General features: G+C 38.0%; 3 protein-coding genes and 1 pseudogene across 3 annotated transcripts in view; all 4 read left to right on the top strand.

Annotated features, from left to right (window-relative positions):
* Nucleotides 1-5,715, top strand: part of CUNH2orf80 (chromosome unknown C2orf80 homolog) — a 12,553-nt gene extending 6,838 nt beyond the window's left edge. The window contains exons 6-7 of the mRNA XM_006921478.1: nucleotides 5,180-5,267; nucleotides 5,561-5,715. Of these exons, the coding sequence (XP_006921540.1) occupies nucleotides 5,180-5,267; nucleotides 5,561-5,715 (243 nt within the window). The remainder of the gene's footprint in view (nucleotides 1-5,179; nucleotides 5,268-5,560) is intronic.
* Nucleotides 5,716-7,512: 1,797 nt separating this feature from the next.
* LOC112470749 lies at nucleotides 7,513-7,631 on the top strand (annotated as a pseudogene).
* A 3,150-nt stretch (nucleotides 7,632-10,781) lies between these two features.
* Nucleotides 10,782-12,649, top strand: LOC102891166 (gamma-crystallin A). The gene is made up of 3 exons (XM_006921403.1): nucleotides 10,782-10,790; nucleotides 10,894-11,136; nucleotides 12,377-12,649. The coding sequence occupies exons 1-3, from the start codon at nucleotides 10,782-10,784 to the stop codon at nucleotides 12,647-12,649; spliced, it is 525 nt and encodes a 174-aa protein (XP_006921465.1).
* Nucleotides 12,650-21,906: 9,257 nt separating this feature from the next.
* On the top strand, nucleotides 21,907-23,839 carry LOC102890919 (gamma-crystallin B). Its single transcript, XM_006921402.2, has 3 exons — nucleotides 21,907-21,948; nucleotides 22,043-22,285; nucleotides 23,498-23,839. The coding sequence occupies exons 1-3, from the start codon at nucleotides 21,940-21,942 to the stop codon at nucleotides 23,771-23,773; spliced, it is 528 nt and encodes a 175-aa protein (XP_006921464.1). The 5' UTR covers nucleotides 21,907-21,939; the 3' UTR covers nucleotides 23,774-23,839.
* The last annotated feature ends 1,701 nt before the right edge of the window (nucleotides 23,840-25,540 follow it).

The raw sequence follows: 25,540 nt of genomic DNA, 5'->3' as shown, positions 1-25,540 counted from the left end.
TCCCTCTTCTCATCCTCCTCACCCTCCCCTCCCCAATGCATAAACATAAATATCTCATCTCTAAGCCCCTCTGCTTCTGGTGACTGTGTTTTCTTAGCCTCATCTTCTGGTGCCTTGGGGAGGTCTAGATAAGACATCAAGCATATCTGATCTGTTGGTCTCCTCTCACGTGGCCAGAGGGCAAATAGGGACAATCATATCCTGAAAGAGATGGCACTGAGAACCCATCCAGTCTTGGCTGTTATCAATCCAAAACGATTGCAAACATGGATGTCTCTGGATAGCTCAGATGAGCCAGATTCATTTAAAAGAGCCAGAGGGGGAAGCCATGATGTTTAGAGGTGGGCCAGCCAATCTCTATCTATCCATTAAAGAGCCTTTATTCAGTACCTTCTCTGTTCAGTTATACACAATCTCTGTCTTCACAATCAGTGACCAATAATACAAAGCCCAAATGTGCACATACACTGCACAATGACCAGCACTAAAGGGAAATAGATAATATACTTATGCAAGGGAGTTTCCTTCAAAGGTCTGTGTTTGTTTATTGATACAGGAGATGAGTATCAATTCACTTATTGATTTGTATGTGGGAGGTAGTTTGTAACATAGTTAAGCACAAAGGTTCTAAAGCCAGGCTGCTGAAGTTTGAACCCCAGCTCCACCGGCTACAAGCAGAATAATCCTGGGCAAGTCTTCTCAGATATGTCAGTCTCAATTTCATTTGTTAAAAGAAGGTCAAGAAGATAGGTTGTTGTGGGCAATGAAGTGTTAGTACCAGTAAAGCCCTTAATGCTTGGCACCTGGTAACCTTAAAATACTAGGTATAGTTAAGTTATTATTATAGTTATTATTCAGGGGTTGGGTATCTGATTTCCTTTATGTCCCACTAAGTCAGGGTTTCTCTACATTTTAGACCAGATAATTTTTTGTTGTGTGTAGGGCGTGGAGTCAGGGGCTGTTCTGTGCCTTGTGGGATGTTTAGCAGCATCCCTGGGTAATCCTTTACCCACTAGATGCTAGTAGATTCCCCCACCGTCGTGACAACCAAAAGTGTTTCTACTTTGTTAAATGTACCCTAAGAGGCAAAATCACTGCTGGTAGAGAACCATTGTTCTAAATATTCATAACTTAAATAGCTCATCAAGCATCCATGTGTATTATTAACATAATATAAACTTTGCCTATTTTAGACAATGAAATATCACAAAGGGTATGATATAATTTGAGCTACAGATATAAGAATCTGAAGATCATCTACCCCTGTAAGCCTCCCAAGTTCCTCCCTGCTCAGGCCTTTCTTTTGTGGCTACACATCTGCTCCACTCAGGGACCTCCTCTACATCTTAAATAAGGAAGTAGCAGAGCCTCTCAATGGAAATGTGACATTTCAAAGATCTTAAATTGTAAGAGCTATTTTAAAACAGTCCTTGGAGCTTAACAATTTCAAACTTTTTAACTAGGAGATGGGTTGCTCAAAAAAATAGTTATTGCCAAAAGTTCTTCTCAAATTGCTGCATATATCTGAATGACTTTTAATTTTTTTCAGATAAAATGTCTCCCAAGCAACAGCTAAAATCTTTCTCAAGCAAGAGCTTGAGTCCCTGTCGAATACTAATCAGATTACATAGAATATCCGGCCACCAGAATCGGCCACATGATACAATATGGGTACTGTGCACAGGCTCGATGGCTTTCTTCAGGACTGTTTGCTGCCACCTGGTGACAGAAAGCCAACATGGATGCAGTATTGTTCAATTCTATTTGCTTCAGGTTTTACTCTTGATAAGGAGCTGTCTTTGCTAATGGGGAGCCATTTTTCTGCTGAAGACTTTGGACCCATAGAAGAAATCAACTCGGGGCCTCTCACAAGTGAGGGTTATTTACAGTTAACTTCAGATAAATGTAAACTGTCCTACTCAATTTTAAACTGAACAAAAAAGAGCATAAATCTTCCTTCAACAAATAAAGCAAGCAATACAAATATTTTTCAACTCCATTTGGTGGAGAAAGAGGGAATAAGGAAAGACAGGACTTTACACATCCTCATATTCTTCTCCTCCCTCTCCTCCTTTCAGTTGGAAGGAGTTTTTGTTGAATGTGTTTTGGACATAATTTGACGCTCCATAAGTACTTGAATAGAAAAATAACAATCATAACAATACTTTTACATTGACACAATGAAGATATTAGTAAACGGCATTAAAGTAAAAAAGGCGGATGTGATTAAGTCTAAATTTAGGATTTAAATTTCATCTTTTAAATAATTTTTCATACAAACCACACTGAAAGCTACATTAACTGCTTGTATGAGCCACCAGATTATCAGGACTCACAGAATATTTGAGCTGGAAATGGCCTTTAAAATCACTGGGTTCAATTCCCCCCTGTAAATAGGGAAACTGGCACATGGAAAGCATCAGCCTTGCATCGAGAACAACATAGGACTAGACTTATCAAGTTATATAAATGACTAACTACTGAAGAAAAAAAAAATGTATGAGCCAGTTCTGTTTCTTTTTCTTTTTTTTAAATGCTAGTTTATTTTTTTCATATTATATATACTTTTTTAACATTTTATTTTTTTCTCTTTTTCTTGTACCTGTATACATCATCCTGAAAAGCTATTGTCATAGCTGTAATTGCCCCATATTTATATAAAGCCTCCTTTCAATTACTTTCTGTGCTTTAGGGTTATCATTCTGAATAGATTATATGCCTCCTGAGGTTAGAGGCCATAGTTTATGCTTATGTTTAAGTCTTTACAATGCTGGATATGAAGTAAACTCTCAAAAAATATTTTTTCCACTTGAATAAAAGATTGAAGTCAAATTTGGTAGTGGTCCTGCTGAGGTGGCTCTAAACTGTTCTGTCAATAAAGAGCATACTGAAAGCTCATTTATAGTTTAATATATGTTTTCTGTGTGGTAAAATCGAAAACCCATAGTAATAGTGAAAAACAGAAGTTTACTTCTCATATGAAAGGATTCTGGTGGTAGACAGACCAGGGCTGGTACCGCAGTGTCACAAAGTTGTCAGGAACACAGGCTTCTTCCAGGTCTCTACTCAGTCATTTCTGTTGAAAATTACAAAATAATATATAAATATAGGCCCTTTCTTCAAGAAAAAGACCCTCCTAAATAACTACAAACCACACAATTATCTTAGAGATCAGATTCTTGTGGAAATACAAATTTTGACCTACTTTGAAGGGATACCAATTTTGTGGGAACTCGATCGTTAAGTTTGGGATAGTAAAAATAGAGTAAAAAATATCTACTGAGCTGGTAATCTAAAAATAAGTATTTGTTTGTCATCCTTGTCTTTTGGTGTTTGCTTCGGTTATGCATCATTTAAGGGTATCCTATTGGCGGAATGGAATATTTGTTGAAATGCACACATAAAGAGTAATCAACCTTTACTCCTTAGAAATAAAAGTTCTATAAGTATAAAACCTGAATCTCTGTCAGTGAGAAAGCAAAAAATTGTTGATCTTGCAGTGGAATGTTAATTATTTCAGACCTCATGGCTCTAATTAGTTATTTGTCAATCATTCACTCAACCTTTCTCTGGCAGACGGGGCAGGATCCTGTACAGAAAATGGCGGCCAAGTTACTGCCACAAATAATTCTGTACAACAGAGAGAAATGAGTCAGGGAGAAAGACAATGATGATAGATATCAATAATAACTATTACTATCATTAATTCTAAAGCTATTATATTGTACTATGTGCTCAACACTAGTCTAAGTACTTTACATATGCTAACTCTTTAATCCCTGCCACAACTCTATAAGGTAGGTACCAGTATGATTATTGTCACATGAAGAAACAGGCAGAGAAGTTAAATGATATGCCCAAGGTCACTCATCTTATTAATGGTACAGCCTATATTCAAATACAGCCAGTTAGACACCAAAGTCATGCTGTTAACTACCATTGCCTTGACTAGAATCATAGTTATTCAACTAGTCAGTAATATTTAAGTGCCTACTGTGTGCTAGGCACTCTCTAAGGCATTGGAGATAAAAGGTTAATTTAGCTAACTAGCCTCCCTCCTTCCATACTCCAATCCATTCTCCACATAGCAGCCAGAGTGATCTTTTTAAAAACCTAAATCAGACCTTGTAACATGACTGCTTAAAAATACTTTTCTGGCTTCCATTGCACCTGGAATCGATTTTAATGTATAGCTCCATACCACGATCGGGTCCTTCGTCCCTCTTCCGTCTCATCTATAATTTTCCCCTTTATCACTATGTTCTAACCACTGGCTTCCTTTCTGTGTCTGGAAGGCACAAGATTATTCCAAGAAGGGCTTCTCATTCCCTTTGCCTGGGACACTTCTCTCCAGGCCCTCCCATGACTGGCTGCTGCTCATCCTGTAAGACTCAGCTGAAATATTGCTTCCAGGATTTCTCTGTCCATTCTGGCTGAAATGGTGGCTGCCCAGTAAATCCCTTGTTTAGTTTATTTATTAAACTTATCACAATGTATAGTTACTCTGTTGTCTAATAGTTTATCGTTTGTCTCTCCTCACTCAGCTCTAAAAAGGCAGGAACCTTATCTATTTTACTAAACACAGCTCCTAAAACAGAGCCTGGTCCATAGTGGATGCTCACTGAAAACTTGAATGAATGACTAATGAATGAATGAATGAAGGGGCAGTCCAAGCCTCAAAGAAGTTTACAGTGTAGTGCAATAGACAGAGGGTTACAACTAACTATAACACATTGGGTTTGTTCTATGTAACAAACATGCTTTGAGTTCACAGATGAGTGAGCAATAATTCTGCCTTGGAGTGGGGTAGAGGGAGGGGGGCCAGCATGCGAGATTTGAGGTAGGGAGACGCTGGGGCAAGTTTCTCACAAAAGGTGACATTTGAGCTCCATCTCAAAGGAAAAGTAAGAGCTCTAGGGAAAAGGAAGGAAATAGCTGTTTTAGGGAAAAGGAACTATTTGATGAGCATGAAAAAAAGCATTCTAGGCAAGGAGAACCAAGCAGGAGAGTAGAAGGCAGTGTGTGAACGTGCATGACAAATGAAATGTGAGCCACAGCAGTGGGCTGCTGGTGATGTCTAGGACCATGGGTTGGGTAAGTTGGCCCAGGGCAGCAACTGGCAGGTATTAACAGCACGAAGTGTGTGCAGCTTTTAACAATGAGATTGTTTTCCTTTCAGGGTCCCCGAGCTCCACCTTTTCACCTCTCCTTGCACCCTTTTGCCATGTTAACAGCACCCAAAGCAGCAGAATATGCCCGCAAACAGAGTAAGCCTTTTATTTCCATCGGCTTAGAGAAATTTAAGTAAACCTAGGAGGGGAATTCACAAAGATCAAAGTTGTTATGGTAATCAAATCTCTCTGTCCGGTTGAATTAAAAAGAACCAGGAGCACGTACGACTTGATTTCTCTCCATTATCAAAATCAGGGAAGTCTTATTTCTCAGACCCTTTGGTGATGGGAGCAAAGCACACTGGAAGGGAAGGATCTAAAATGGTGGGTGGATTCATTTTTTAAAAAGTGTTTTTTTGTACAGATATGGTTACTACATGTGTCTCTAGGTGTCAAGTTAAGAAGGGGAGCAACAAATAAAAATGCCACCAGCAGCTCTACAAGGGAAGCAAATGCCATGGAACAGAAACCATCGAAAAATTTATCTTTGGACACACAGCCAAAGAACAAAGTAGGTCTAAGAACACAAATTGGACCAAACTGATACCATATGTTTTGGGAGTATTTTACTTATACGGTAGTTAAGAGTCTAGCCTTTAGAGGTAGATGCTCTGTGTTTGAATCTAAAGCCCACTTCTGTGTGACTTCAGGCAACTTACTTAACCTCTCTGTTCCTTAGTTTCCTCTTCTGCAAAATGCAGAGAATAATGGTACCTCCCTCTAGGTTGTTGGATTGATTAACTGAAATTATGCATGTTAAGAGGTTAGACTAGTACTTGCACAGAGTAAACCCTAAATAAATATTAACCATTATTATCTTTTAGCATTTGAGAAATGCTATTCACAAGTTAATCATCTATTATTCTATGTATTCAGATAACTGTGTACATGCTTACAGCAAAAATTTCAAACAACACAAAAATTATAAGTGAAAAGTAAAAGAAGCCCCTTTTTCCCCATACACCTTTTCTATTCCTCAGAAATAACTGCTGTTAATATTTCTTGTAATATTCAAATGTTGCTATACATGTATACAGAAATATGCGTACATGTATGTCTTACTGATTTGTTAGAAATAACCAAATAATTAAAGAAATAAATATTTTTATTAAGAAGTAAATATTTTATTAAAGGTATGAAAAATATGCTTTAAAGTTTATTGTTTGAAGTTTTTCATTCTATATACTTGAGCTTCTTAGTCTTTTCCTTTCTGGCTTATAGATATTATGTCATGACTTTTAGCTGATACACAATTATTTAATCTCAGGATGAAACAATTCCTTATCCAGAATTTTCTGTTTATTTCCAGCCACTGGATTTCTTCTTAAAGTAAGGGAAAAGAAGAAATTACTTTTTAAAAATCCAGGTATTCTAGCAAACAGTTTTAAATATTTCTTTTATACTGTATTGGTATTAGTAGCTCATTTATTAGTCCAAATGGGTATGAGCACTACCATATCCTAAGAAAGTATTGATATTGGAAAGATGGCAAGCAAATTAATATGGAATGAACAGGACCATACCAAAGACCTAAAAAACAGCATACTATAGTGATTAAGAGTGTGAACTCTGGATTCAGATGGCTGGATTTGAAAACTGGTTCCCCATTTAATAATAACTTGGGTAAATTATTAAGTCAATCTCTCTGTACTTTATCTATAAAAAGAGGATTATAACAGTACTTACCTCATAGGGTTATTACAAGGACTAAGTGAGTTAATATATGTGGAAGGGCTTAGAAAAGTGCCAGGACTATAGCAAGCAATAATATAAGTGTCCCCATTATTGCCACTCCTGAGAAACTTATAATATCATGGAAGGGAACAAGACATGGAGAGAGGGCAGTTTGAGGGGTCTAGTTTCTGTTTCCACACATAAGGAGCTTGAATATCGTTACTCTATCCCAACAAGTAAAAAGCTGAACAGACTGAAAAATCAACACTTCTTAAAAATGTAAGTGAGGGGAGGACACAGCTGTCCTTAAGAATAAGATGGATTGGTGGATGGCTAGAGGGATGGAGAGACGCACTGACGTATGTTAAAGCAAATACAGCAAACTGTTAACTACAGAATTGGCAGATAAGGAGCATATGTGTCTTCATTGCACAATTCTTTCAACTTTTCTGCATGGAAAATTTCATAATGAAATTATGAAGAAGGAAAAAAAAGGACAGAGATTGTCAGGGTAGATCACAAACAGAACCCAATTACGTGTTGTCTGCCAAGAAACCCACTTGAAATATAATGACATATAGATTAAAAGTAAATGGATGGAGAAAAATATGCCATGTTGACACTAATCAAAAGAAAAGAAAAGTAACTATATTAATTTCACAGATAAGTCTATGGCCATGCCACCCTGAACGTGTCCAATCTCGTCTGATTTCGGAAGTTAAGCGGGGGCAGGCCTGGTTAGTACCTGGATCGGAGACCACCTTGGAATACCAGGTGCTGTAGGCACTTAAAAAAAAAAATTCATAGATAGCCGACTTCAGAGTAAAGAAAGTTATCAGGGATAAACAAGGAAATTACAAAGAATTAACAAAGGTTAATTCTCCAAGAAGACATAACATCCTTAACATATATGCATCGAACAATAGATCATCAAACTACTTGAAGTAAAAACTCATAGAACTGCAAGGAGAAACAGATGACTTCACTACCCTAGTTGGAGACTTCGACACCTCTCTACCAGAAATGAAGAGAGAGTAATTTAAGTTTAAATTCAAAGCAATACACAAGAAATTCAAAGTAATATGCCACAAGAATAACACACAACTAAGGGGCAAAGAAATTATTTAGTTTGGGTATGATTATCAAAGGAGGAATTACTTTTATTATCTTCTTCTTTTTTTTTTTTTGAAATAATTTCAAACTTAGAGAAAAGTTGCAAGAATAGTACAAAGAACCCTCATATACCTTTTACTCAGATTTACCAGTGGTTAACATTTTGCTCTATTAACTACATCATTTTTCTCTCTGCCTCTCTCTCCTTCTGTTCCTATTTCTCTCTCATTCTCTCTCTGTATATAGATATAGATATATAATTTTTTTCCCAAGCAATCAGAAGTTATATCGCCATATCATTTTACTCCCGTATACTTCAGTGTGCATTTTCTAAGAATAGTCATTCTCTTAAATAACCACAGTATAGTTATCAACTTTAGAACATCTAATATTGATACTTTTATCTAATCTACTATCTGTATACAAATTTTGTCAATTGACCCCCCCAAAATTTTTTCCTTCCGTATAGGATCTAGTGTGGAATCATATATTGTATTTATAAATAGGAAAAATATAACTCAATTTCCAAATGTCTCAGAATAGTTTTATGGAAATTCTTTTGTACCTATATTCATTTTAAGCCATCTTTGTCAGTAACTCAATATCTGATATTTGACCTTAACTCTCTACAGATTGAAAATTAATGTCTGTGTCCATGTTAGGTTGATGTGCTTCATACCAAAATCCATCTTTTTATTCTTCAGATCACTTAGAAACTTGGAACTGCACCATGGGGCTTCATAATAAAGTCTCTGGGAGAGGAAAAGAAACATCATCTGAAAACTGCAACTCTTGTCAGCACATTTTCTTTACAGTTAGCTTTTGATGCAAACTGCATTGAAGCATTATTATTGGATATTGATCTTTCTTCTCTTAGAAACATATTGTATTATTACATTCGGGTTTAAAAATGTGTGTATCTTATGCGAAGTCATTGCGAGTGGAGGACTGTTAGTCGGAGAATTCCAAGACTATATAGTGTTTCTATGTCATTGCTGGCTGACTTTGTAGCACATTTTCCAAATGTTTAGCACTGAATATTGCAGTGGTGGAATAGGAGGCAGTTTACCAGTTTCAATCCAAAATAAAATTAATGTCATTGATTGCCTTTATTATGTTCTCATATGGAAACATTTTAAATCATTTAAATAAAGCATTAAAAGAAAAATGGGTGTAAGCTTTCATTTAACAGAATATTATGTCTAGGAGGAAAATAAAATGTTCTAGTCATTCTGTACCTTTCCAAAATGCTAATTAGGCATATGGCTTAGCTTGTAAATATGTGAGTAAAAATTTGACCAATAGAATGTGAGTACAGATTATACTTTTCTTAAGGTTTTGATGTGCCATTTTTTTTTTACAGAAGTTTTTTTTTTAACATGTGCAAAAACAATTGTATGGTTTGTTGGCTTCTGCTGAAATGGTGGTGTATTCCGATGTGGGGTTGTGGCTGGAGATACCAATGCAGCCTTTCTCGTACTGGTTCAATTACGGCTGTACTGAGATTTACCAGTAGACCTGCAGCATTAGGCAGGAGACAGAAAAGTATATCAGTAGCCTGTGGTCCCTGGGTACACTGCCGGGTGTCTAATTTCATAAGACTTCGCCCAGTTTTCTTTTGTATAGCACTGCTAGTTGCGAGGGTACATTTTTTTCTTTGTGGCTATTTGTCTTTCCTTTTTATATCTGCACATTTGCTTTACATGCTGCCTGAGGACTTTCACAAATGGCGTTGTGGACATACTGCTAGCTGCAGTTGGATATCCTTTTAGAGCCTCTTTATGTGTCACGTGAGGAACAAAGGTGTTTGATTTCATCTTTCTACATACACGTGGGATGACAAAAGATGACCTGGGGGTTAGAGTCATCCTCTACGCCTGCATACCTGAGGTGTGCTTCTAAATTAATAGGTTGGCAGCAATGGAGAAAGCTCTTCAGGCAGTCATCAAGGTTCTATGAAACAGTGACACTTTAAGGAGGGAAAACTCAGGCAAATCATGCTGCTAATTTTGGTTGATCTCTATTTTAGCTCAAGGAGAAGTGTTTAATCACAAATTAAATTATGCCTGTTTTCCAAAGTTCCTGCTTTTCACCATCAACTCAAAGTTATATATTTACAAATTGATTTTACTTTTTCAACTCACGGAAGTAATATATATTTATAATAAAAAATTAAGGCAATCAAAAACAATAAAAAGGAGAAATAAAAACATAAAACTAAGACCTATAATTTTGCCATTCATTCATAACCATGACTGACACTTCAGTGTATATATAACTGTTCTAATCTTTTTTCCTCACATAAACATATGCAAAATATTGTTATCAAAATCATATCATACTGATGAGGTAATTTAGGAAATGTAATTGTTTTTCAATTATAGAATTTTTTGTTGCCTTTAGCTCTTCAAGTCCTTCTGGAACTCATAGGATTGTCACGAGTCACCCCAGATGGAACCACCAACCTCATCTCAGCAGTTTCCATAGGCAAACATTACAAAATGCTGGGCATGTAATGTATTTCTAGAGAGCTGCATAGGATGAGAAGTGCGCCCTTTGTCTCCAAGGTCATAATGGCTCTGCTGACTTCAATTCCTTTCACTGGAGCTAGTGAGGACAAGTCGAAAATGCCAGAGAGAATGAGAGCCCCCTGACCCATGATCCCAAATGAAAAAAAAAGAGAGAACATAGAAATCCCCTCACGCACTACCCCCAGGCTCCTTTTGTGTTGTTCTTGCCAACACAGCAGCCGTCCTGCTATATATACCAGCCGCCACTCTTATCCCCATCACACTGGACACTGATCATTCACTGTCAACAACCATGGGAAAGGTGAGCCAATGCAGGTGCCATACCATGTCTGTTGAATGTCTACTGTGTCTGGGGGATGTACTTCCCAGTTGATTGCCTACTGTCACCTTCTTTTCCACTACAGATCACCTTCTACGAGGACCGGGGCTTCCAGGGCCGCTGCTATGAGTGCAGCAGCGACTGCCCCAACCTGCAGACCTACTTCAGCCGCTGCAACTCCATCCGGGTGGACAGCGGCTGCTGGATGCTGTACGAGCGCCCCAACTACCAGGGCCACCAGTACTTCCTGCGGCGCGGCGACTACCCCGACTACCAGCAGTGGATGGGCTTCAGCGACTCCATCCGCTCCTGCCGCGCAATTCCTTACGTGAGTCTTGTTCCAACCAACTGATGAGAAAGCGTCATTGATCAGGGGCCATAAATTCCTGTTTATTAAAGTCAGTTTGTTCAGGGGCGTCATTGATCAGGGGCCATAAATTCCTGTTTATTAAAGTCAGTTTGTTCCAACTCAGGACTAGTGTTCACAGTAAGGAGAGCAATGCCCGACTCTTAAGCGTTTTTAAAAAAAAGTGAGCAAGATCATGAATAACTGTAATCTCTATTTTTTTCTTACTTAAGGATGACAAATTGTTTTGGGGGCACAAGAAATCACAACAACTTAGCCTCTAAAATTAAATTTCATAGCATCGGGCTAATCCCCAATTTCTAAACAAAAATCACCCTCTTCAGTAAGGGAAAAAATCTATCTACATAATTCTTTTTTAATGATAAAAAAAAATCACTAACAGACTGTGGGAGAACAATATAGGTATAATATATTTTAACCATATTGGTGATTATTTTTAATACATTCTCTACATTGTTTATCAGTATGTCCTCATACTGATCTAGAAACTAACAACTTGTTTCAGCTTGTAAGTGGCTTCTTGTTTTCTAGGAGTCATTATCAACTAGTTTATAACAAGGATTAGGATTTTATGAGACATGATCCTCACCAAAATGTTGCTTAATGTTTTTTAATCACATGGAGTCTGTATTTCTGCTTTCTGTTGACACCAAATTAATGTGGGAAGCAAATTTAAGAATTGAAACCAAAATTAGGCTAGAGAAATTTGCAGATGCAAAGAGAGATACAAATAAAATAGGAATTTCTTTAAGGCAAGAAACTCAAATGGTACAAGTGACTTGGCATAGTGTCAGACACATGGATTCAGAGTGAACAGGAATTGCTGCCCATTACGAATGCAAAAGCCACTTGGAAACAAGTTTGATAGGACTCAGTTCAGTGCAGTCATAACAGAAGAGGCAGTTAAAATCCTCTTTGCAGACTCACCAAATACGGTTGTTACAGAGGAATCCCTTTCATTCTGTTTATTTCCAAGTTTGTTTCTTCCACAAAATAGTTCAGTAGTCAGGTAAGTTTTATTTTAAGACTCTTCTTAATTTATGAGACCAACAATATAAGGAGAGGGAGTAGGGAGGAAACATATATATCAGGATCGTTGAAAATCACGCTTTATAAAGATGCAGGCTAATTGAGTCGCTTTTACTGACATTGAGGTTGCACACAATTTATTTATTTCTTCATTTGTTTATTATCACAACAGACCGGCTCTCACAGGATAAGACTGTATGAGAGAGACGATTACCGAGGCCTTGTGTCCGAGCTCACTGAGGACTGCTCCTGCATCCACGATCGCTTCCGGCTCAATGAGCTGTACTCCCTCCACGTGCTGGAGGGCTGCTGGGTCCTCTACGAGTTGCCCAACTACCGGGGGCGGCAGTACCTGTTGAGGCCAGGGGACTACAGGCGCTACCACGACTGGGGGGCCATGGATGCCAGAGTAGGCTCTCTGCGACGGGTCATCGATTTGTACTAAGCAGTGTTTTTCTTGTTATGATCTCCATAGAAATGCAATAAATAAACAAGTTGTGTTCCTGGCACTATGTGACTCTTGCGTATCTTTAAAATAATAACTGAATTCTAAAAATGATGACTCCTGGGCACTCACCTGACCCCAAAGATAGGTGTTTTCAATGTCTACTTATTTTCAACAGTATTTATGGAGTCTCCACTTATGTGGGAGGAGAGAGAAGCACTGTTTCTGCCTCTATTACCCACTCTCTCCTGAGGGAGAGAGGAAAGACAAACATAATGAAAAATTATTGGAACCCATATAAAGGAGAAAAATTAGAACCAGGTGTGGCCGCAACACCAAAGGAGAGGCTAGCACAGCTGAAGTCTCAGGTATTAGTCAAGGAAGGCTAAATGAAGAGGGGTTTTAAGCAGAATTCCCAAAGCAGAGAAGGTCAAACTTGCTTGATGAGGTCATCTGGTGGAAATTAAGAGTTAAAAGACCTGAGTTGTTATCTCGCCTCTATAACTTACTGGTAGAGTGACCAACTCACACTAGTTTTCTAGAGATTCTCCCAGTTTTAGTCCTACCTCCTAGAAAGCCCCCCAGTCTCAGGTAAACGGGATGGTTGGTTCCCCTACTTACTAGCTTATCTCTTTGAGCAAGCCACTTATTATCCTCTCTATGCCTAAACTGCCTTATTGAAAACTACAGGAAATAATAAATTCCTGCCTCACTAAATCCTAGGATAGTTATGATGAAAAGATGAAGAAAGATTGTGAACACACTTTGTTATCTTTAAATTATTACATAAATGTAAATGTAAGAAATGAATGTATCCTTAGTGTTCCTTCAAATTCAACACTACAATATGGTCAACTTTATTTTGGACTCCAATATGAATTTTATCAAGACTCAATTACCAAAGACTTAATTATGCAGAGTAAAGCATTAATATTTGCTATTCTGCATACCTCTGGGATTTCTTTCCAAATTTATATAAGCAAAAATAGTGCTCTAAAAAACAGTTAACTTTTTTTGTAGAAATTGATTTTAAAATTTCTGGAATTACAAAGGACCCAGAAGAGCCAAAGCAATCTTGAGAAAGAAGAAAAAAGTAGGAGTACTCACACTTCTCAATATAAAAATTTACCACGAAACAACAATAATAAAGACAGTGAGGTACTATCATAGGGTAGACATAAAAATAAATGTAATAGGCTTGAAAGTCCAGAAATAAACCCATGTGTCTATGTTGAACTGATTTTTGACCAGGGTGCTAAAACAATTCAATAGGAGAAAAAATAGCTTTTCAACAGTTCTGCTGCAACTACTGGATATCCACATGAAAAAGAATGAAATTGGACCCCTAGCTAATACATATATGAAAACTAACTCAAAATAGATCAAATACCTAAATGTAAAAACTTAAACTATAAAACTCTTAGAAGAAAATATAGGCATACATTTTTATGACCTTTATTAGGCAATATTTCTTAAATATGACACCAAAAGCATAAGCAACAGAAAAATAAATGGGATTTCATCAAAATTAAAACCTTTTATGCATCAAAATACACTATCAATAAAGTAAAAATACAGCCCACAGAATAAAAGAAAATACTTAGAAAGCATATATCTGATAAAGGTCTAGTACCCAGAATACATAAAGAACTCTTACAATTCAACAACACTAATAATGCAATTAAAAAATGATCAAAGGACTTGAATATATATCTTTCCAAAAATATATAATTGGCCAACAAGCAAATGAAAAGATGTTCAATATCATTAGTCATTAGAGAAATCCAAGTCAAAACCACAATAAAATACCACTTCATTCTCACTAGGATGTTTATAATAATTCTAAAGGAGGGGGGGACAGAAAATAACAAGTATTGTTAAGGATATGAAGAAATTGAAACTCTTACAAATTGCTGGTGAGAATGTAAAATGGTGCAGCCATGTGAAAAACAGTTTAGTAATTTCTCAAATAGTTAAATATAGAGTTATCACAGGACTCAGTAAGTCTACTCCTAGGTATATACTGAAAAGAAATGAAGAAATGTTCAAACAAAAACTTACACATGAATGTTTATAGCAGCATCATTAACAATAATTAAAGGGTGAAAACAAACCACATGTCTATCAATAGATGATTGGATAAATGAAATGTGGTATTATCAATAAAAGGAAATATTATTTGGCCATTAAAAGGAATAAATGCTATACAACAATGATGAACCTTGAAAACATTATGCTAAGTGAAAGAAGATAGTCATCTAAGTCCTCATATTATGTGATTCCATTTATATAAAATACTCAGAACAGGCAAATCCATAGAGACAGTAAGTAGGTTAGTGGTTATTTAGTGCTATAGAGAAAGATAGCTAAAGGGCATAGGGTTTCTCATTATGATGGTAAAATGTTCTAAAATTGGATGGTTGCATATATCTGAATATACTAAAGCTACTGAATTGTACACTTAAAATGGGTGAACTATATGGTATGTGAATTATATCTCAATAAAGCTGTTAAAAAAATGCCCTGCACAGAACTTTAAATAATGAAAATTCTTTAAATTAAGATCCCTTCTTGTTGGACTCTTATAGGATTAAATTAAAATTATGAAGATACACATACAGTAGTCCCCTCTTATCCATGGTTTCACTTTTCAAGGTTTCAGTTACCAGTGATCGACAGTGCTCCAAAAATATTAAATGGAAAATTCCAGAAATAAACAACTCATAAGTTTTAAATTGCATGCCGTTTTGTAAAGCGTGATGAAATCTCATGCCATTTCTCTTTGTCCAGCCAGGTACACGAATCACCCTGTATCTACGCTTCATAAACTACCTGCCAGTTAGTCACTTAGTAGCTGTGTAGGCTATCAGTTATCAGTGAGAATGAGAGAGGGACCACATTCATATAACTTTTATTACAGTACATTGTTATATGTACTGTAATTAGTTATTATTGTTAATCTGCTGTCTAATTTCTAAGTTAAACTTTATCATAAGTATGTATAGGAAAAAACATAGCATATATGTTTGGTACTATCTGAGGTTTCAGGCATCCACTGAGGGACTAGAATATGTCCCTTGTGGATAAAGGGGGACTACTGTATTATCAAAATGTTGTGACTCTTTCCAATATTAAATATGCAGAATATTTGGAGTTTTGCTGCTGGCTTAGCTAAATCATTGTGTGTTGTCCTCTAGTTGGGTGACTAATAAAATATCAGCTCTGTTTTAACAAAAAAGGAAAAATTAGATAACATGTCTCACTGAAAATAATTTTGTTAACTTAAAGTTTTTCTTTATTTTAACCTAGTGAACTGAAAGACTTAGAAAACAGCATTTTATCTGACAAAGCTCAGTATGCCACAAGCTTCCTTCCCTAGAAAGTTGAGCTCCATGAGTCCTTCACTTTAAAATTCTATTAGGTTTCAAGGTGGTGTATCTCAGTAGTTACCAACATCGACTTACATGTCTGTGGACTTCATTTCTGGCTTGACCACCTAATGGCTGTGTGACCTTGAGCAAGTTACTTCTCCTCCCTAAGTCTCAGTTTTTCCTCTTGCATATTCTCATGATAAATAAATGAGATAGATACCTCTTGTAAAGGAGCTAGCACATAGCAGAGGCTCAATAAATAGCAGTCATTAATTCAATAGTTTTATGTAGTTATGCTATATAAATGGATTTTATAAGAAAAAGGGGCTAGAATAAATTTGATATTTACTAGAAAATTCCTCTAACTTGAGGAAACATGAACACCCTCAGTGTTCTTTCGATAGTCACCCATTACTCTTATCTTAGAAGTTTACACCCAAATAAGTAAATCAGGGATTACAGAGCCCTTTATAGTTAGTTAATGCCAAGATCTTAGAGCCAGACTGAAGAAATCAGTCAATTGTATTATCCACTAGAATTTAGAGCTCCTGTCAGAGCCAAAGATGATTCTCAGGTTTGATAGGGACACTGTAGGATACTTGGGTGTTAGGGATTTCTATTAAAAAAAAAAAGTGTAACATTGAACCTACTATGAGAAGTATATAATTTAGGGAAGACAGAGATGTGCACGTCTAGAAAGATAACATCTAAAACAAGCAATTGGTATATGCAGAGGCAATTAGCTCAGGCATTAGAGGCTGACAGACTTGAGTTCAATTCCCAGTTCCTCCACTTACTAGCTATATGTATCTTTTCGTATGTTTCCTCATAGTGATGAGTACTGTGATTAGACTTAGTTAGGGTTCTTGGCCTGAACTAGGTGCTTCAGAGAACCTCTTTCAACTTCTCTAGTTGCAGTGTTTCCCACAAGACAGTAATTTATGGGGAAATGCAGACATGCCCCAAATTCTCCTGGACAATACTTCCTATACTTGAAGCTCCAGAATTTCCTCCATTTAGACCCTTGATTTCAAGACCTAAGAGAGTCTTCACCAGGTCTATCCTCCCAAGGACACTGGTAGTTTAAGGGCAGGTGTTTGTGGGACATGAAGTGAAGGGGAGAGGAACGTGTGGACGGAGCTTGGACGCATGAGTGAGTGAGAAGAGAGGAGCATAGTCAATGGAGTAGTGAACGGGGACTCTGTTTGTGTTCTTGCCCCAAGTCTCAAATATTTGGAACAGTCCTGGTAATAATTGTGCTGTGTTGGCTACATAACTTACTTTTTATAAGATTCCTGGCACGATGTTTGGAAGAGAGTAGACACTCTTTATGCAGTAGGCTATTATTATTAACTATTATTATTTTCATCATTGTGAATCAAATGAGTACTACTAAAAAGTTTGCTGCAGTTTCAATCTTTCCTACATAAATGAAAGTGAGTTTGGCTTCCTTCAGCAGGGCCATGTCAGCGATGTGATGATGAACTCAGGAGGTTTCAGCTGGGAAACATGTAGGTGGCTACCACAGAGCAGGGAAAGAAGTCTGCAAATGCTTCAGAAAACCCAGATTATAAACTAAAACATCTATGTCAGGGGAGGAGACTAGAGGGTGATGAGCTATTTCTGCCGAAGCTTCCAACAGGTCTCAGCTAACTTTAATGGCTCCTAAATGAAAGATTTTGTTTGGCGAAGAAGCAAGTTAATTAGATTCTTTTACATATTATGATAGATGTGCTTATATATTTTGTTATACAAGCTTATTTAACCGTGAGTTCCTAGGCTTTATTTTTTTTTCTGATTTAAATAAGGTGTGTGTGTGTGTGTGTGTGTGTGTCTGTGTGTCTGTGTGTCTGTGTGTAAGTTTTGCACTTATTTTTAAGGAAAAAAAAAGCTTGTATTTAACTTTAGGGTTAAACTCAGTATTCAAATATTTGTGATAAAAGGCTCATTGGCTTCAGTCCCTTAATCTTCGGCGTATTCTAGACTGAGACGTTGGCTGATACTACAAAGAAACCTAACAAAGCATGTCTTGCAGCATCCGAGACCAAATGTCTCATTCCATTGATCCATCCATCTTCTAAAATTTAAGGAAGTGACTGGGAATCTCTTTTATTATTTTCCTTCGCAAAAATGTTGTTTATGACCTTTTCTTTCATTTTCGTTTCCTTTCTCAGGCCACCTCTCCTGTCTTTCTTCTCTCACTGTAAGAGCTAAGCTGAGACCTCCGCGGGATCTCCCTGGTGGTGCTCTAGCGCCTCCCTCGGGAAGGTCTCCCTGCTGTCGCCTACGCCAGCCTACAAGGTTTCTGGGCCATTATGACCTCCCTTCAAGTCTTCTCAGATCACCAGGACAGGGCAAAACTGGACGGTATCAGAACCAGGAGCGGTGGTAGAAGAGTGAGTGGGAGAAAGTGGCTTCAGTGTCTCTGAACATTCACATGGGCAATTCACGTGGGAAAGCTATTGTTTTCCAAAATAGGATTGGAATCATTATTGGTTTAGTTGCTTTTCATGTTTCCAGGGCTCTATAATTAACAATTAATTACGAGGGATAGAGAAGTGTGACCTGGTCCTTATCCTTGAGCTTATAATTTTGTTAAAGACACTAAACCAGGAAAGAAGAAACAATTAGAGAAAGATAATGCTTAACTGCAAAGTCAGGTGATGCTGAAGTGGATATAAACATTCAGAGAAGGGAGAGATGAGTAAAAGCTGCTTCTGAGAGGAAACATCCTAGGAAGAGGGACTAGACTGCCTTGAATACTGGGTAGGATTTGATAAGCTTCCAGAAAGGGAAGGTATTGCATGTTAGGGAACAGCTCCCTTCCATAAGCCCAGATCATCATAGACATCTTGAAATTCGAAGGCGAAAAAGGGAAAAAATTCTCCCCAGTTAGCCCTCTCGGCTGCCAAGATTTAAAACAAATGTGCCCATTGTTTTCAGTGTGAATTGTGTCTACTCTTACTGTTTCTCTACTTAAATTATTTTATTGACTCTCATAAAGAAAGTCAATAAAATAATGAGAGCAAGGATAGTTCTTCTAACTTGTTCTTTATATATCAGCTTTCCTATTCCACACTGCTTCAAAGATCTCCAACGCACTTTAATAGAAAAAATGCATAGTTATAAAGTAATGAAGAATAAAATTGATATGGAAATGAGAAAAAGGGAGAAATTCTGCTGCTAGCCAAATCAGTCCTAAAACACCTGATAGATCCGATATGTACATATACACACACAAGCATGCACACTCTCGAGCCTCTGTTACGGCTGGTGAAGCTCCTGGCTTCTGCATCCATAGTCTGCCATACACAGTGAGATGGGTGTAGAACAAAGGTCTGTAAATGAACTCGCGGTGTTCTTGGGAGGATTTCCCTTACTGTTGGCATGTTCCATTGCAGATAACCTCCTATGCTGTAGCAGTAATCACTTCAGCCTGTAGTCCTGCTTTATACAGGGCAACTTAGTGCTTACAGGTGGACAGTGAGAGCTGAATGTTCTGGGCTGGGACAGAATGTTCTGGTCTGGTAGTATATCCATTACCAGCAGTGGACAGGCTTCAACAACTCCATCCTTTCTGACTACACAGTCCTTGCATATGTTATTCCTCCTCTTGGCATCTTCCTCAAGGTCACACACAAACAGTAGTCATCATTTGATTGTGATACCAAAATTCTCAAACAGAAGATCTTTGCTAAATTAGAAAAGTGTTCCAATATGTGAAATTATCCACTAATCACATTTAGTCTCCATACCATAAGCAAAAGCACAGACACTGAAGCCCAAAACCACAAGCATATTTATTTTTGATTGATGTACCAAAGAATTCTATTAATATTTTCATCTTTAGCATTTATTAACACATAAATAATATATTTTTTCACCACTGATAGTACTTTACAATTTACCATGTGCTTTCAAGTTCATTATTTCATTTGATTTTTATTGTCATTCCTATTTTACAAATAGGGAAAACTGGAGCTTGAGGAAGTCGAGTGACTTTCCAAAGATTACACAAGCAGTAATGGAAACTGCAGCAGTGTGTGTAGATGTATGTAGCCATTGCTCCCTGAATGTATCCTTCACAGATAGTGCCTATTCAACAATTTCATGGTACTTGTTAGTACTGTGAAGAAAAATAACTTTAGAGGAAGCAGCATGAAAGCAAGGCCATGGGACAGGCAGAGTAGTTACTTTGCAAGCCCTTGCTCTTCCACCAAGCAATGATGCAGGCCCCCAAAGCACCAATGGCCCCGTTACTTGACCCAGCTCACGTAACTGATTCTCTAACATTAGAAGCTGACTATACAACTGTGAGGGCTTGAGTGTAGGCCCAGACTTTCCTATGTCTTTGAAATCAACAGATAAGGCTAGCTCTTACCAACCTCTTGACCCAATATTTTATTTCTAGGTATTTTATTTGATCCTGAATATGGCTCGGCATAACTCTTTGCCTCAGGGATCCTTTAGTGCTGCTACTAGTTTTATAAGAGGATGGGATGAATTTCATAATGTTATACGGCATTGGCTAAGAAGTGGAATGGATTCAACCTATAACCACCCTATTCTCTTTATCATCCCATTGAGAGTCACGCCAGGGCCTAGGTATTTGCTGGATACTGTGTTGGTTCTAGTCAAACAGAGGGGCCCCTTGTGGGTTTCCCTTTTTTTTAGGGAGATCCTTAGACAGCAAACCTATTACATGTTAACATAAATAACATATTTATGAATAATAGCTGTATTTTCTAAAACAAAAACAATTAATGGAAAGACTGGCACTGTTTTACACTTTTAAAAGTTAATGTCAATAGTCTTTGGAAAAACTCCACTATATACTTGCAAAGGAATAAGAGTGAAAAAGGCAAATAACATCTTGGTATTGTTTTGAAAGCTGTTTTGACCTTTTGAACCCCTTAAAAGTGTCTCAGGAACCTGGAGGGGGGAGGGGAGTCCCCCATACCACTGTAAATTCTATAATGTCAAGAGGTTCTGTTGGCATTTCTGGGTGCTGTCCAGCATCTCAAACATCTGAGAAGTAGATGGGGGTGGTAGTCTAAGGGCTTCTACATTACACTAACTCGAAGCACCTTTATCAAGGGAGTAAGAGTTTATAATAATGAAGAGGAAAGAAAGATCTTAGAACATTTGAAAGAAGGATTTAGGCTCCCAGGACGATGTGAGAAAGGGAGAAAGGCCACACTATCTGCTTTCTTTCAGGTCAAAGCCAAGTATTGAGGGCCTACTATGTGCCAAACCTCTGCTCTAGGGCCCAGGGGCAGAAAGGAACAAGAAAGAATTCACAGCCCCCAGGAGCTTACAGATTTCCAGTCAAGTATCAGTTTTACTCAAGATAAGTCCCAAAATAACAATGATAATCACAGAATCTCGAATTTGAACTAAGCTTTATGCTTTTCAAAGCACTTTCACAGTTTGCTTCACCTGATTCCCTCTTCCTTAAGATTCATAATTATTTAAATTCTGGTTTTTACGAAGTCTTTTTTTTTTTTTCTTTAAAAAAAGAAACCACCAGTCCCTAAGCAGAATACATTGCTTAGTTTAATTATCTTTGAGGAGCCAATTAAGCCGACTAGGCTATAAAATAAAAGCATGAGGATGGAATTTCGCTCATCCTTTTGCTCAACTAAAAGAGTAAAGACTCTTTTCATTTTGGTGGCAACAACAGCGTTAGCGAATTAGAACAACCCGAACCTACCAGAAAGAATGAGAGTAAACCATTCAGCTAACCCCAATGACCAGGGGGGAGGGGGAGCAGGGAGCTGGCAAATCCCCTACTCACCGAAATGGGCCCCTTTTGTGTGATTTCCTGCGGAGGCAGCAGTCATGGCTGCTATATATACAGCAGCGGTCCCCTAGTCCCACACAGCACCGAGCGAACACCTCCTGCTCACTCTCTCCAAAATGGGAAAGGTAAGTGCTGGGTACCTGGAGCTCCACCTTTACCCTGTGGCAGCATCTTCGGAGAGGATGAATAGCTTCATGCTCCCACATCTTCCATTTACAGATCACCTTCTACGAGGACCGGGGCTTCCAGGGCCGCTGCTATGAGTGCAGCAGCGACTGCCCCAACCTGCAGACCTACTTCAGCCGCTGCAACTCCATCCGGGTGGACAGCGGCTGCTGGATGCTGTACGAGCGCCCCAACTACCAGGGCTACCAGTACTTCCTGCGGCGCGGCGACTACCCCGACTACCAGCAGTGGATGGGCTTCAGCGACTCCATCCGTTCCTGCCGCCTCATTCCTCAGGTGAGTGTGGTTCTCTTTGTCTTCGTTCTCTCTGGAAAGGAGAGTCATTAAAAAATGTCATTCTTCAACTAAATTGTTCCAACTAGAGAGTAGAAAGTGGAAATGAGCCTAATGCATGCAGTCCATTCTAGAAGGGTGTCTTGCACGGGAAGCTGTTTTTTCAGGAAATCTGTTTCTTTTTTTAAATCACACGTTCTCAGATTTTATATTTTAAATGTAATCAACCATTAAAAGACCAAAGTCTAAGAAAAAGCAGAACACAGAGGAAAGTGAGGTTGCAATCTGTTCAAGATATAATTTCTTAAAGAGGTGACTCCAAGCCATATCAACTCGGAAATCTAATATAGCAAAATGTAGAAATACAGTTTGGGTCTGTTTAATTGATAAAAGTACTTCTGCTTGCTTTGGCTTACTTTTCTTTTTAATTATCTTTCTGGAGAATAACAGGCCCCTGTCTTCTGGTTTCTATTCTAATTTCACGATCAGCACCTATCGTCAGTTCACTTTGAGGTATAAATTAGTGGAAAGGCCAAATCCAAAACCTTAGTTTGAGATTTAATATTTTCTAGAGAGTGATTGCAGAGTTCTTAGAAGAATGGAGTGTGGAAGGCAGGGAATATAGTGTCATCCAAACAGAGCAGCTGAGGGAAATGAGTAAGTCAAGGGTAGGAGGCCAGAAAGGAAGCTGAAGAGTCAAAAAGGCTGAAATCTAAACTGAAACTGAGATTATGAAAATAGTCAAAGAAAACGTGCCATCGTAATTAATTACAAAGGCTTCATAATGTTATGTTTCATGGTGTCCATGAATACTTAAACATCAGGTTTACAGAAAATAGCTAAATGTAGATTCCTTTTTAATAAGAATAATATATTGAGACTGGGCTCTCATTTTTCACCTTTGAGAGGGAACTTCTCTAATAAAATTTATTTTATTTTAGACAAATCTTAATTCCCAAGGACAGAAACTGGTGGGTAGCAGTTGAAGGGCTGCTGAGTTCTTTTCCTCACTTTATCCATAAACCAATAGACTCACCAGAAGTGGGTGATCGGGAGCCAGGAAGGCTTTTTAACTCTGCAACATGGCTGTCCTGGAAGCAAGCTTGGACTCTGAGAACTTCGGGGCAGCTGTGGCCAGGGAGGAGCAGGAGCTAGAACTTTTAATTTCTCTCTATTTGTGTTCATTTACTTTTTCTTTTCTGCTTACCACCCCAGCACTCCGGCACCTACAGAATGAGGATCTATGAGAGAGATGACTTCAGAGGACAAATGTCAGAGATCACAGATGATTGTCTCTCTCTTCAGGACCGCTTCCACCTCAGTGAAATCCACTCCCTCAATGTGCTGGAGGGCTGCTGGGTTCTTTACGAGATGCCCAGCTACCGGGGAAGGCAGTACCTCCTGAGACCAGGAGAGTACAGAAGATATCTTGACTGGGGGGCTATGAATGCCAAAGTTGGTTCTATTAGACGTGTCATGGATTTTTACTGAAGTATTCACATTCTCTAGTTTTCTCTTTTAGAATCTAATAAAATATTGTAGCTTGTGTTTCTGGCACTAATAGAGTCCTGTCTTTCTTTCATTCTACTAAAGATTCATATGCAATAATGGCATTTGGCCAAAATAATGACATGTTTTCAAGAGGGGGAAACAATGTCTTATAAGAGGAATAAAGTAGAGGATATTATTGCCAGCATTCTTTTAAATATTAAACCCTGTGAACACAAAGAAAAGTTCAATTCAATTGGGCTAAAGCCATTTGTAGTTGGTCTCACAAGGATATTTCTGCAGCTACAATGACAAATTAGTACTTACTGAGACACTCAAGTTATCCTTCCAGGTTATCCCCACCATCTTCCTTAGATAGTCCAAATCTTAACTGATGAAGAAAGTCTAGACTCTTACTCTAGCTCCACAAACAAATAAACTGGTCCCACTCACCTATTCTACTCCGATCCTAACAGCCACTGTTCCTTTTCTCCCAATTGCTTTTCTAATATCCCATTCCTCCATGAGATTTCCAGTCCAAATATAATTCACTGTCAGCTTGCTGTACATGCTTTGTAGAAGAATTTCAGGATTATCACCAAACCCACAGGTACACAGGGAAATTCAGTCTCTTATCATTTTAATAGAAAATAAGTATTATGACAAAATATACAGAAAATAATACTAAGTGTAAATAAGGAATTGAAATTTGCTGGAGAAGTTTGATTGTATGTTTGTTTCTTTTATTTTTAAAGAATGGATTAAAGTCACTAATAAAAATTTATAATCTAATAAATTAAAGAAATTAAAAATAGGTGAATGAGAGAATTGGGTCAGAAGGTAAACAAGAAGGAGAAAGAGAAATGGAGCCAGGAGTAAAGTTCGAGTCCAAGTTTATTATAAGGCAGTTTGCTGGTTGTAGGTAGAGCCAGATTTGGATCCAGCAGCCAAGGCAGAGAGGGAAACAAGATCAGTTCCACAAGTCATAGAATTTGTAAGACAAATAACTGCGTTATTCAAGACAAACCTAACGATCTCCAGTACTGAAACCTAAAGGAAAGTTTTCTTGGGGGTCCTGCTAAAGAGGGTACTGAGTAAATATTAAATATAGTTCTTAGGACCGTTCCTCAATGAAGCTGATGGCTCCAACTCAAAATTTGTCTGAAGTAGCCCATCCTTTGAAATTCTAATGAAATGACTCAAATCTCATTTTATAAACACACACACACACACACACACACACACACACACACACACACAAGTGCAATGACTTTTGTAATTCTAGAGAGACCATGAACGGTTTATGCTTTTCCAGTCACCATCTACTCTGATCTCCTACCTTGTCACTGGGTGGATTATCTTGCCTTCCCAGATGTGTCTCCTCCCTGCTCTCATACATCATATTGACCCAGATAGTAGACAATAGTTCCTTTTCCTGTAACTCCTGAACCATTTCTCACATAAAGCATTAATGTGTGCAGCCAGCTTTCTTATAGTGGTTCTATGGGAGAGAGACAAGTTTAGATCATCATAGTACAATAGTGTCAAATTTAATAGTTGATGGCCCTGGTCTCTGCAGTCTGCAGGCTTCAACCTGCTGTTGGGTGGCCTGGTCTTCTTTCCCTTTTGTGCTTGTTTCTTCTTTGTTCTTAGCTGTAACCACATCATTGTTCAGTTTCATGGAGTCTCTGCCCATTTCATGCCCTCAAGGTATCCAAATCTACCACCCAAGTGGCTAATAAATAGAGCAAACATATAATTTGTCTCTTA

This window comes from Pteropus alecto, unplaced genomic scaffold (genome assembly GCF_000325575.1).
Source record: "Pteropus alecto unplaced genomic scaffold, ASM32557v1 scaffold3, whole genome shotgun sequence".
In the NCBI taxonomy this organism is placed as follows: domain Eukaryota; kingdom Metazoa; phylum Chordata; class Mammalia; order Chiroptera; family Pteropodidae; genus Pteropus; species Pteropus alecto.
The sequence above is the reverse complement of the archived record's forward strand: the minus strand, read 5'-3'. Positions and strand labels throughout refer to the sequence as shown.